Genomic DNA, 12386 nt, shown 5'->3' on the forward strand with positions numbered 1-12386 from the left:
GACTGAAGAGTTACGCTAAAAAACAGAGGACCGTGAGTTGGAGGGCAAACTCTCCATGGTGGAGAAATACAACAGCCGCATCCCTGAGCTGGTGGAACGCCTCTACGGCTGCACAGAGAGAGAGGCCCAACACGCAGGTACACACACAGTTACATACTGTACACACACACTGTACAGACACACATGCACACAGGTACATACTGCACACACAGACACACACACACACACACTCACCACTGTACATACACAGAGTTATGAATTGCTGTATTTGTATTAGAGTCTGATCTTTCTCATTTGTATCAACCCTCCCCTGCTGTCTCTCTTTTATCTCTTAGATTTTATCCTGGGGACTGTCCATAAGTCAAAGGGTCTGGAGTTTGACACGGTGGTGATCACTGATGACTTTGCTAAGGTCCACTGTGCCGCCCACAACTTACCTAGACTTTCCAGCTGCTCAGGAGGTGTGTGTGTGTGCAATCATTAGAAAACCATATCCAAATACCAACTCTTATCTAAGGCCAATGACTGTTTGCATTGGTCTACGGTCTACGCCAAATCAGAACATTGGTTAATGTATGTTAGTGGCTGACTCCACTGTTTTCTCCCTCGTCCTCTAGGTGACGTCCCAGACGATTTGTGGAACCTGCTGTATGTGGCGGTGACTCGGGCCAAGAGCTCTCTGGTCATCACCAAGAACATCACCAACATCCTCACACTGGCTGGAGTGAGAGCACTGAACACTGGAGGCTGGTGCGTGGATGACGGCTCATAATAATGGCTGGAATGGTATTAAACACATGGAAACCATGTTTGATTCCATTCAGGCCATTATTATGAGTCGTCCTCCCCTCAGCAACCTCCTCTGGCACTGACCCCCTCCACTACACTCATCCCTCTTCACTTCTCTCTCTATTCTTCTACTCCACCCCCACTACCCCTCCATGATCCTTTCCATCACTTCTCTAACACTCCTTCGCTCTACTTAACTCTCTCCTATTCCCAGTCTTTCTTTCTGTCTTTTATGTGTGTTGTTTCTCAAGCACCTTCTCACAGAAATGTACAAGCTGTTCATTGAAGCAGGAAGTTGTGGTAATGTAATTCTGAGAAAGCCTCATTCCTCTTTGGGTGACATTTATGTGACGCAAATGAGCACGTAACTGTGCAAGTGAATGTGTTCCAATTGAATTTGTGTTCTGTGAAAGCCGCCTCCCATAGCCTGGTGGTCTTGTCTGTGTTGTTAGCCAACCCTCTGTGTGTATGGCTTGACAGTGATTGGAGAGTAGGAAGCACTACAGTATGGGACCAAGGCTCAAAAAGCTTCTCAGAGCAGGAGTGCGGATGTAGGGCCAGGGCCACCTGTCCATATAATTATTTTCCTTGTGATCGAAAAGGCAAAACTGATCCTAGATTAGCACTCCTGCTCTGAGACTCATTGTGAATATGGGACCAGGCCAACTCCTCCCATGGTTAATAACCCTTTAACTTCCTGTTGTTCCCCAGGAGTACCACCTGAGGACAGAGTTGACCAGCACCCTGCTGACCGAGGGACAGCCCCCATGCTGCTCCGTGCGGGAGTGTCATAACCACATCATGCCCGTCTGGCCCCTCGCCATGTGCAAGCTGCCACTCCAATACGTAAAGCCCCACTTCCTCCTCCCTACCACCATACCACATTCTGATTTGCAATGTCTCTCAACCAGACCTGATCGTTTCAGACAGGTGTGGGTGCAGGAGTTCTAAAAGAATGTCCCACATTCCACCAACAGCTAACCAGTCAGACCTGTGAGCCAACTGTAATAGCTAGTCAGTCGGTCAGAGTGCACAAAGAAACAGATGTGTCATCAGTTTGAGTACTTTGAGGTTAACAACATAAGCATCATCATAACTCATGTCCATTGTTTCCATAAAGATACAGTTGCCAATACTTTAAAGGAAATGGTAAAAACAAGTATTTGTGGTTAGTTTGGAATGCAATTTAAAGTGTATTAGTGTTTGGATGGAATAAGATGACTTCACACCCGCCAACAAACTGCCATATAAGGAATATGGTGCCTTTTGGGATGAGGCAGGTGGCCGTGTTCGAGAGGATCAAAACCACAATGTGTCATGGGTAAATTGACTGAGTAACAGATCTATACATAATAATGATTTGTTATTTATGATGCAAAGGGATTTGTAGATCAGTCGCCTGCAGACGTTTTGATGCTCTCGAACACAGTCTGTTTCTCCATGCACAGCTGCATCCTTACACACACTCACAACTGTGTTTTAAAGAGTTGGAGAGAAGGGGTTTACCAAAAGCAGCTGTTTGGTCACTGGGGGGGGGGTGGCGTCGTGTCTTTTGTTTACATTTGGTCCTGGGAAAAAGTATACCGTCTCTGCCTCAAATCCAGATTCTATGAATTTAGGTATGTCCTGGATATGGGAGGGTTTTTCCTTCTACACTGAACAAAAATATAAAAGCATCATGTAAAGTGTTGGTCCCATATTTCATGAGCTGAAATAAAATATAAATTGTTTTGCACACATTTGTATTACATCCCTGTTGTGAGCAAGATGATCCTCTCTTCTACTAAGATGATCCATCCACCTGACAAGTATGGCATATCAAGAAGCTGATTAAACAGCATGATCATTACACAGGTGCACCTTGTGCTAGGGACAATAAAAGGCTACTCTAAAATGTACAGTTTCTTCACAACACAATGCCACAGATGTCTCAAGTTTTGAGGGAGCGTTCAATTGGCTTGCTGACTGGATGAATGTTCACCAGAGCTGTGGACACAATTTAATGTTAATTTCTCTGCCATAAGCAACTTCCAATGTTGTTTTAGAGAAGATGGCAGTACGTCCAACCGGCCTCACAACCACAGACCAGGTGTAACCACGCCAGCCCAGGATCTCCACATATGGCTTCTTCACCTGCGGGGTCGTCTGAGACCAGACACCCGGATAGCTGATGAAACTGGGTTTGCACAACTGAAGAATTTCTGCACAAACTGTCAGAAACCTTCTCAGGGAAGCTCATCTGCATGCTCGTCGTCTTCAACAGAGTCTTGACCTGACTACAGTTTGGCGTTGTAACTGACTGCAGTGTGAAAATGCTCACCTTCGATGGCCACTGGCACACTGGAGAAGTATGCTCTTCACGGATGAATCCTTGTCTCAACTGTACCAGGCAGATGGGGGCGAGTGGTTTGCTCATGTCAACATTGTGAACAGAGTGACCCATGGTGGTGGTAGAGTTATGGTATGGGCAGGCATAAGCCATGGACAACAAACACAATTTAATTTTATCGATGGCAATTTGAATGCACAGAGATACCGTGACCAGATCCTGAGGCCCATTGTCGTGCCATTCATCCAACGCCATCACCTTATGTTTCAGCATGATAATGCACGGCCCCATGTCGCAAGGATCTGTACACAATTCCTGAAAGCTGAAAATGTCCCAGTTCTTCCATGGCCTGCATACTCAACAGACATGTCACCCATTGAGCATATTTGGGTTGCTCTGGATCAACACATACGACAGCATGTTTCAGTTCCCGTCAATATCCAGCAACTTCGCAGTCATTGAAGAGGAGTGGGACAACATTCCACAGGCCACAATCAACAGCCTGATCAACTCTATGTGAAGGAGATGTTTTGCGCTGCATGAGGCAAATGTTGGTCACACCAGATACTGACTGGTTTTCTGATCCACGCTCCTACCTTTATTTTAAAAGGTATCTGTGAACAACAGATGCAGATCTGTATTCCTCAGTCATGTGATATCCATAGATTAGGGCCTCATGAATTTATTTCAATTGACTGATTTCCTTATATGAACTGTAACTCAGTCAAATCTTGAAATTGTTGCATTATATGTGTATGTCCTTAACGTCACGTTTTGGTCGTGCCAGAACCTGACTACTCTAGGGTGAATCTGTCAGACCAGTGAAACAAAGTACCATCGATCTAATGAACAGTTAATATTTAGACAGAAACCCGTCTGGAAGATGGCTGTCCGGGGAATTCTGACTCACACAAGCTTACATAGATCATCACACACATTCCTACTCATGACACGAAATCAAGGTTGTCTGGTATGTTCCAGTGTGATCATATGTGTGCAAGAATACACCGCAGAAACAAGTAGGACGCCACTGGCACCACTTCATGTTTATTAGGGAAAGGTGCAATCTTCCCGATTTTGTACAATTTCAACCTCTTAGCACTGCACACAAATATAGCCCAAGCTGTCATTTTCTCACACATTTGCACGCACGTACATGGATGTAACGTTTTTGCACAGTGAAATATCTTGAGTGGAACCATCTCGTTTTCAAGTGTCCAAATGAAAAAACTCAACTTAACAACTATAATAATACAGCAGCTACTGTCTAACAATAATAATAAAACATGCATATAACTTACATAACAATACAAATAAAAACATGCAATTATCTTCACATGGTGATGTTTCGATTAGTTAAAAACTGTTTGTTCTTAACATTTGAAAAAGGGCTTTCTTAAATTCACTGTGTAATTTTAATACCCTGATTTCAATAGGTAGATTATTCCAGTCAGTTGGGCCTTTGTATCTGAAAGATAATCCAACTTCATGTTTATTGCTGCTCTTGTCTAAAGGTGTAATATGAGTCTTGTAAAATTAGGTGTTCCTTTAATAGACAGTACCAGTCAAAAGTTTGGACAAACCTATTCATTCAAGGGTTTTTCTTTAATAATAACAAGAGAACTAATGTAAAACATACTGTGCCCATAAAACGTATATAGGTTAAGAACTTATGTGAAAGAGCATAGTTAGAAAGACATGGCTAATAGAAATCAAACCGTATGGACATCAGAAATAGATGGGAGAAGTTGAGGACGGACAGGAGTAAAAACAAACAAAATATAACTATTGTAAAATAAAATGTAGTTTGTATAAGCTGTAAAAACAGACCAAAGTTGTTGTTTACTATTTTGCTCCAATCGGGGGAGGGGTGATAGGGTTGGAGGGTAATAAAGGAAAAACATTTTTTTAAATGTAAAGGTGTGTGTGTATATGTATATATATATCTATGTATGTATGTATATATGGGGCGGCAGCGTAGCCTAGCGGTTAGAGCGTTGGACTAGTAACCGGAAGGTTGCGAGTTCAAACCCCCGAGCTGACAAGGTACAAATCTGTCGTTCTGCCCCTGAACAGGCAGTTAACCCACTGTTCCCAGGCCGTCATTGTAAATAAGAATGTGTTCTTAACTGACTTGCCTGGTTAAATAAAGGTAAAAAAAAAAAAAAAAAATGTATGTATATATATATATATGTATATATATATATATATATATATGTATGTATACATATATATGATATTTTTTTATAACCCCATATATTCTTTGAATATACACATACATACACACACACACGTACGTATGTACGTATGTACGTACGTATAGATGTGTGTATATACATACATACGTGTGTGTGTATACATATATATACATACATATATATATATGTATGTATATATGTATGTATATAATATATATATATATATATATACATATATATATATATGTATATATATATATATATATGTATGTATATATATGATCCTGATCCGTGAGTTTTGGTGGGCGGCCCTCTCTTGGCAAGTTTGTTGTGGTGCCATATTCTTTCAATTTTTAATAATGGATTTAACGGTGCTCTGTGGTATGTTCAAAGTTTGATATTTTTTTTTATAACCCAACCCTGATCTGTAGTTTATAACCCCATATATTCTTTGAATATACACATACATACACACACACGTACGTATGTACGTACGTATAGATGTGTATAGACGTATAGATATATATATATGTATGTATATATGTATGTATATATATATATATATATATAATATATATATATATATATACATATATACATATATATATATGTATATATATATATGTATGTATATATACATATATACATATATATATATGTATATATATATATGTATGTATATATATGTATGTATATATATGTATACACACACACGTATGTATGTATATACACACATCTATACGTACGTACATACGTACGTGTGTGTGTATGTATGTGTATATTCAAAGAATATATGGGGTTATAAACTACAGATCAGGGTTGGGTTATAAAAAAAAATATCAAACTTTGAACATACCACAGAGCACCGTTAAATCCATTATTAAAAATTGAAAGAATATGGCACCACAACAAACTTGCCAAGAGAGGGCCGCCCACCAAAACTCACGGATCAGGTAAGGAGGGCATTAATCAGAGGCAACAAAGATCCCAAAGATAACCCTGAAGGACCTGCAAAGCTCCACAGCGGAGATTGGATTATCTGTCCATAGTAGAGGTCGACCGATTAATCGGAATGGCCGATTTAATTAGGGCCGATTTCAAGTTTTTATAACAATCATAATCTGAATTTTTGGACACCGATTATGGCCGATTGCATTGCCCTCCACGAGGAGACTGCGTGGCAGGCTGACTACCTGTTATGCGAGTGCATCAAGGAGCCAAGGTAAGGTGCTAACTAGCATTAAACTTATCTTATAAAAAACAATCAATCTTATCATAATCACTAGTTTACTTCACATGGTTGATGATATTACTAGTTTATCTAGCTTGTCCTGCTTTGCATATAATCGATGCGGTGCCTGTTAATTTATCATTGAATCACAGCCTACTTCATCAAACGGGTGATTTAACAAGCGCATTTGCAAAAAAAGCACTGTCGTTGCACAAATGTGTACCTAACCATAAACATCAATGCCTTTCTTAAAATCAATACACAAGTATATATTTTTAAACCTGCATATTTAGTTAATATTGCCTGCTAACATGAATTTCTTTTAACTAGGGAAATTGTGTCACTTGTCTTGCATTCCGTGCAAGCAGAGTCAGGGTATATGCAGCAGTTTGGGCCGCCTGGCTCGTTGTGAACTGTGTGAAGACCATTTCTTCCTAATAAAGACCTTAATTAATTTGCCAGAATTGTACATAATTATGACACAACATTGAAGGTTGTGCAATGTAACAGCAATATTTAGACTTGGGGTTGCCACCCGTTAGATAAAATACGTAACGGTTCTGTATTTCACTGAAAGAATAAACTTTTTGTTTTCGAAATGATAGTTTCCGGATTTGACCATATTAATGACCTAAGGCTCGTATTTCTGTGTGTTTAATATATTTTAATTAAGTCTATGATTTGATAGAGAAGTCTGACTGAGCGGTGGTAGGCAGCAGCAGGCTCGTAAGCATTCATTCAAACAGCACTTTCCTGCGTTTGCCAGCGGCTCTTGAAGTGAATGCTTGAAGCACAGTGCTGTTTATGACTTCAAGCCTATCAACTCCCGAGGTTAGGCTGGCAATACTATATAGTGCCTATAAGAACATCCAATAGTCAAAGGTATATGAAATACAAATGGTGTAGAGATAAATAGTCCTATAATAACTACAACCTGAAGGAAAAAGGAAACCGCACACTGCTCTTGATAGTATCACCGATATTTAATAAGCTTACATATCGGCCACACGGCCTTCATCAGAGCTTTTGTGATTTAAAAAAATGTGCACCCTTATGTAGACCTGGCCCCACCCACATCCATTCTACACATCGAAGGGGGTTGGAGACAAAGGAAAAACAAATAAGTGCTACCAAATATAACAATATGCATTTCATAAATATTACAAAAGTGTATAAATAAGGCGTATTGAACACGCCTGTAAAATCTCAATGAGGACATAGTAAGTTTTCATTAGTCACTGGGTACATCGTACGAAAAATGGCAGAATAATCTACAAGAGACACATATTTCATGTTCAAATTCACAACATAACATACTTAGGCATTTCATCATTAAGTCCTTTAGGAAATAATGTCTGGAGAGTGAAAATAACTACAACCTAAAACTTCTTACCTGGGAATATTGAAGACTCATGTTAAAAGGAAACACCAGCTTTCCTATGTTCTGAGCAATCAACTTAAACATTAGCCTTTTTACATGGCAAATATTGCACCAACACTGTGTTTTTGCATTATTTAATTTTATGTTTTATGTTTCATTATTTATTTGAGACTAAATTGATTTTATTGATGTATTATATTAAGTTAAAATACATGTTCATTCAGTATTGTTGTAATTGTCATTATTTCAAATATATATATAAAAATCGGCCGATTTTAATCGGCATCAGCTCTTTTTGGGGGGGGCCCTCCAATAATCGGTATTGGTATCGGCATTGAAAAATCATAATCGGTCGACCTGTAGTCCATAGGACCACTTTAAGCCGTACACTCCAAAGAGCTGGGCTTTATGGAAGAGTAGCCAGAAAAAAGTCATTGCTTACGTTTGGTGTTCGCCAAAAGGCATGTGGGACACTCCCCAAACATATGGAAGAGGGTACTCTGGACAGAAAACTAAAATAGTTTTTTTGGCCATCAAGGAAAACGCAATGTCACCAGTGAAGCATGGTTGTGGCAGCATCATGCTGTGGGGATGTTTTTCATCGGCAGGGACTGGGAAACTGGTCAGAACTGAAGGAATGATGGATGGCGCTAAATACATGAAAATTCTTGAGGGAAACCTGTTTGTCTTCCATAGATTTGAGACTGGGACAAAAGTTCACCTTTCAGCAGCACAATGACCCTAAGCATACTGCTAAAGCAACACTTGAGTGGTTTAAGGGGAAACATTTAAATTGATTGGAATGGCCTAGTCAAAGCCCAGACCTCAATCCAATTGAGAATCTGTGGTATGTCTTAAAGATTGCTGTACACCAGCGGAACCCATCCAACTTGAAGGAGCTGGAGCAGTTTTGCCTTGAAGAATGGCCAAAAATCCCAGTGGCTAGATGTGTCAAGCTTTTTGAGACATAACCCAAGAGACTTGTAGGTGTAATTGCTGCAAAAGGTGGCTCTACAAAGTATTGACTTTGGGGGGTGAATAGTTATGCACGCTCAAGTTTTCATTTTTTTGCCTTGTTTGTTTCACAATAAAAAATATTTAGCATCTTCAAAGTGGTAGGAATGTTGTGAAAATCAAATGATACAAACCGCCCCAAAAATACATTTTAATTCCAGGTTGTAAGGCAACAAAATAGGAACAATGCCAAGGGGTGTGAATACTTTCGCAAGCCACTGTACAGTCGTGGTCAAAAGTTTTGAGAATGACACAAATATTAATTTCCACAAAGTTTGCTGCTTCAGTGTCTTTAGATATTTTTGTCAGATGTTACTATGGAATACTGAAGTATAATTAAAAGCATTTCATAAGTGTCAAAGGCTTTTATTGACAATTACATGAAGTTGATGCAGTGTCAATATTTGCAGTGTTGACACTTCTTTTTCAAGACCTCTGCAATCCGCCCTGGCATGCTGTCAATTAACTTCTGGTTCACATCCTGACTGATGGCAGCTCATTCTTGCATAATCAATGCTTGGAGTTTGTCAGAATTTGCGGGTTTTTGTTTGTCCACCTGCCTCAAGTTCTCAATGGGATTATGGTCTGTGGAGTTTCCTGGCCATGGACCCAAAATATTGATGTTTTGTTCCCCGAGCCACTTAGTTATCACTTTTACCTTACGGCAAGGTGCTCCATCATGCTGGAAAAGGCATTGTTCGTCACCAAACTGTTCCTGGATGGTTGGGAGAAGTTGCTCTCGGAGGATGTGTTGGTACCATTCTTTATTCATGGCTGTGTTCTTAGGCAAAATTGTGAGTGAGCCCACTTCCTTGGCTGAGAAGCAACCTGACACATGAATGGTCTCAGGATGCTTTACTGTTGGCATGACACAGGACTGATGGTAGCGCTCACCTTGTCTTCTCCGGACAAGCTTTTTTCCAGATGCCCAAAACAATCGGAAAGGGGATTCATCAGAGAAAATGACTTTACCCTAGTCCTCAGCAGTCCAATCCCTGTACCTTTTGCAGAATATCAGTCTGTCCCTGATGTTTTTCCTGGAGAGAAGTCGCTTCTTTGCTGCCCTTCTTGACACCAGGCCATCCTCCAAAAGTCTTCGCCTCACTGTGCGTGCAGATGCACTCAAACCTACCTGCTGCTATTCCTGAGCAAGCTCTGTACTGGTGGTGCCCCGATCCCGCAGCTGAATCAACTTTAGGAGACGGTCCTGGTGCTTGCAGGACTTTCTTCATCTGATCACTCTTCCAAACATTCAGGAGTATATGCAAATTGCCATCATACAAACTGAGGCAGCAGACTGTGAAAATGTTTATTTGTGTCATTCTCAAAACTTTTTGCCACAACTGTAAATAGACTGTAGCTTCCATCAATCTGCAATATTAAAGCTGATTTACCCCCTAAAAAAGGGGGAGGGGGTTCAAATTGTAGAATAATAGTGAAGGCAACTATGAAATAACACATGGAATTGTGTAATAACCAAAAAAGTGTTAAATAAATGAAAATATATTTTATTTTTGAGATTCTTCAAAGTAGCCACCCTTTGCCTTGACAGCTTTGCACACGCTTGGCATTCTCTCAACCAGCTTCACATGGAATGCTTTTCCAACAGTCTTGAAGGAGTTCCCACATATGCTGACCACTTGTTGGCTGCTTTTGTTTCACTCTGTGGTCCAACTCATCTCAAACCATCTCAATTGGATTGAGGTCGGGTGATTGTGGAGGCCAGGTCATCTGATGCAGCACTCCATCACTCTCCTTCTTGGTCAAATAGCCCTTACACAGCCTGGAGGTGTGTTTTGGTCATTATCCTGTTGAGAAACAAATGATAGTCCCACTAAGTGCAAACCAGATGGGATGGTGTATCGCTGCAGAATGCTGTGGTAGCCATGCTGGTTAAGTGTGCCTTGAATTCTAAATAAATCACTGAGTGTCACCAACAAAGCACCCGCACACATCACACCACCTTCTCCATGCTTCATGGTGGGAACCACACAGGTGGAGAATCCGTTCACCTACTCTGCGTCTCACAAAGACATGGCGGTTGGAACCAAAAATCTCACATTTGGACTCATCAGTCCAAAGGACAGATTTCCACCGGTCTAATGTCCATTGCTTGTGTTTCTTGGCCCAAGCAAGTCTCTTCTTATTGGTGTACTTTAATACTGTTTTCTTTGCAGCAATTCAACCATGAAGGCCTGATTCACGCAGTCTCCTCTGAACAGTTAATGTTAGACATGTCTGTTATTTGAACTCTGTGAAGCATTTATTTGGGCTGCAATCTGAGGTGCAGTTATTCTGATGAATTTCTCCTCTGCAGCAGAGGTAACTCTGGGTCTTCCTTTTACTGTGGCGGCCCTCATGATAGCCAGTTTCATCATAGCGCTTGATGGTTTTTGCGACTGCACTTGAAGAAACTTTCAAAGTTCTTGAAATTTTCCGAATCGACTGACCTTCATGTCTTGAAGTAATGATGGACTGTCGTTTCTCTTTGTTTATTTGAGCTGTTCATGCCATAATATGGACTTGGTCTTTTACCAAATAGGGCTAACTTCTGTATACCAACTCTACCTTGTCACAACACAACTGATTGGCTGAAACGGATTTAGAAGGAAATAAATTCTACAAAGTAACTTAACAAGGCACACCTGTTAATTGAAATGCATTCCAGATGACTACCTCATGAAGCTGGTTGAGAGAATGCCAAGTGTGCAAAGCTGTCATCAAGGCAAAGGGTGGCTACTTTGCAGAATCTTAAATATAAAATATATTTTGATTTGTTTAACACTTTTTTGGTTACTACATGATTCCATATGTGTTATTTCATAGTTTTGATGTCTTCACTATTATTCTACAAAGAAGAAAATAGTAAAAATAAAGAAAAACCACAGAATGAATAGGTGTTTCCAAATTTTGGTCTGGAACTATATATACAAGGAAATTTAATTTAATACATTTCAAAATAATTTGGTACCAATGCAGTTGTCTTCTGTTTGGGGGTGACAGACAATTTAACGATTCACACATTGTGCAATGATGTGTCGTATAATAACATTAAAGAATGAATCTGCAAGGATAGTTATAAATTACATTTAATTCACGAAGTAAGGTCTTGGTTGTGTTTTGATAGATGTCACCATAATCTAGGATAGAAAGTTGCAGTTGGGTTACTATGGTCTTTCGAACAAGTCTTAGATATGTATAGTAACCCAAGCTTATACAGTGCATTCAATTAACTTTTTCCACATTTTTTAATTTAGGTTACAGCCTTATTCTAAACTGGATTAAATAATGTCCCCCCTCAATCTACACCTAATACCTAATAATGACAAAGTGAATACAGGTTTAGACATTTTTGCAAATTTCTAAAAAATAAAAAACAGAAATACCTTATTTACATAAGTATTCAGACCATTTGCTATGAGACTTGAAATTGACCTCCGGTGC

General features: G+C 39.9%; 1 protein-coding gene across 1 annotated transcript; it reads left to right on the forward strand.

Moving 5' to 3' along the window:
• Positions 1-922, forward strand: LOC121841665 (F-box DNA helicase 1-like). Its single transcript, XM_042311489.1, has 3 exons — positions 1-137; positions 336-461; positions 618-922. The coding sequence occupies exons 1-3, from the start codon at positions 56-58 to the stop codon at positions 770-772; spliced, it is 363 nt and encodes a 120-aa protein (XP_042167423.1). The 5' UTR covers positions 1-55; the 3' UTR covers positions 773-922.
• The last annotated feature ends 11464 nt before the right edge of the window (positions 923-12386 follow it).

Source organism: Oncorhynchus tshawytscha, linkage group LG33, assembly GCF_018296145.1.
Source record: "Oncorhynchus tshawytscha isolate Ot180627B linkage group LG33, Otsh_v2.0, whole genome shotgun sequence".
In the NCBI taxonomy this organism is placed as follows: Eukaryota; Metazoa; Chordata; class Actinopteri; order Salmoniformes; family Salmonidae; genus Oncorhynchus; species Oncorhynchus tshawytscha.

What these genes read in the sequence shown, in the direction of transcription:
- LOC121841665 (XM_042311489.1), top strand. Translation starts at nt 56, where the DNA reads ATGGTGGAGAAATACAACAGCCGCATCCCTGAGCTGGTGGAACGCCTC. An exon ending in GAGAGAGGCCCAACACGCAG is followed by an intron (nt 138 to 335) that starts GTACACACACAG and finishes TTTATCTCTTAG; the next exon opens with ATTTTATCCTGGGGACTGTC. An exon ending in ACTTTCCAGCTGCTCAGGAG is followed by an intron (nt 462 to 617) that starts GTGTGTGTGTGT and finishes CTCGTCCTCTAG; the next exon opens with GTGACGTCCCAGACGATTTG.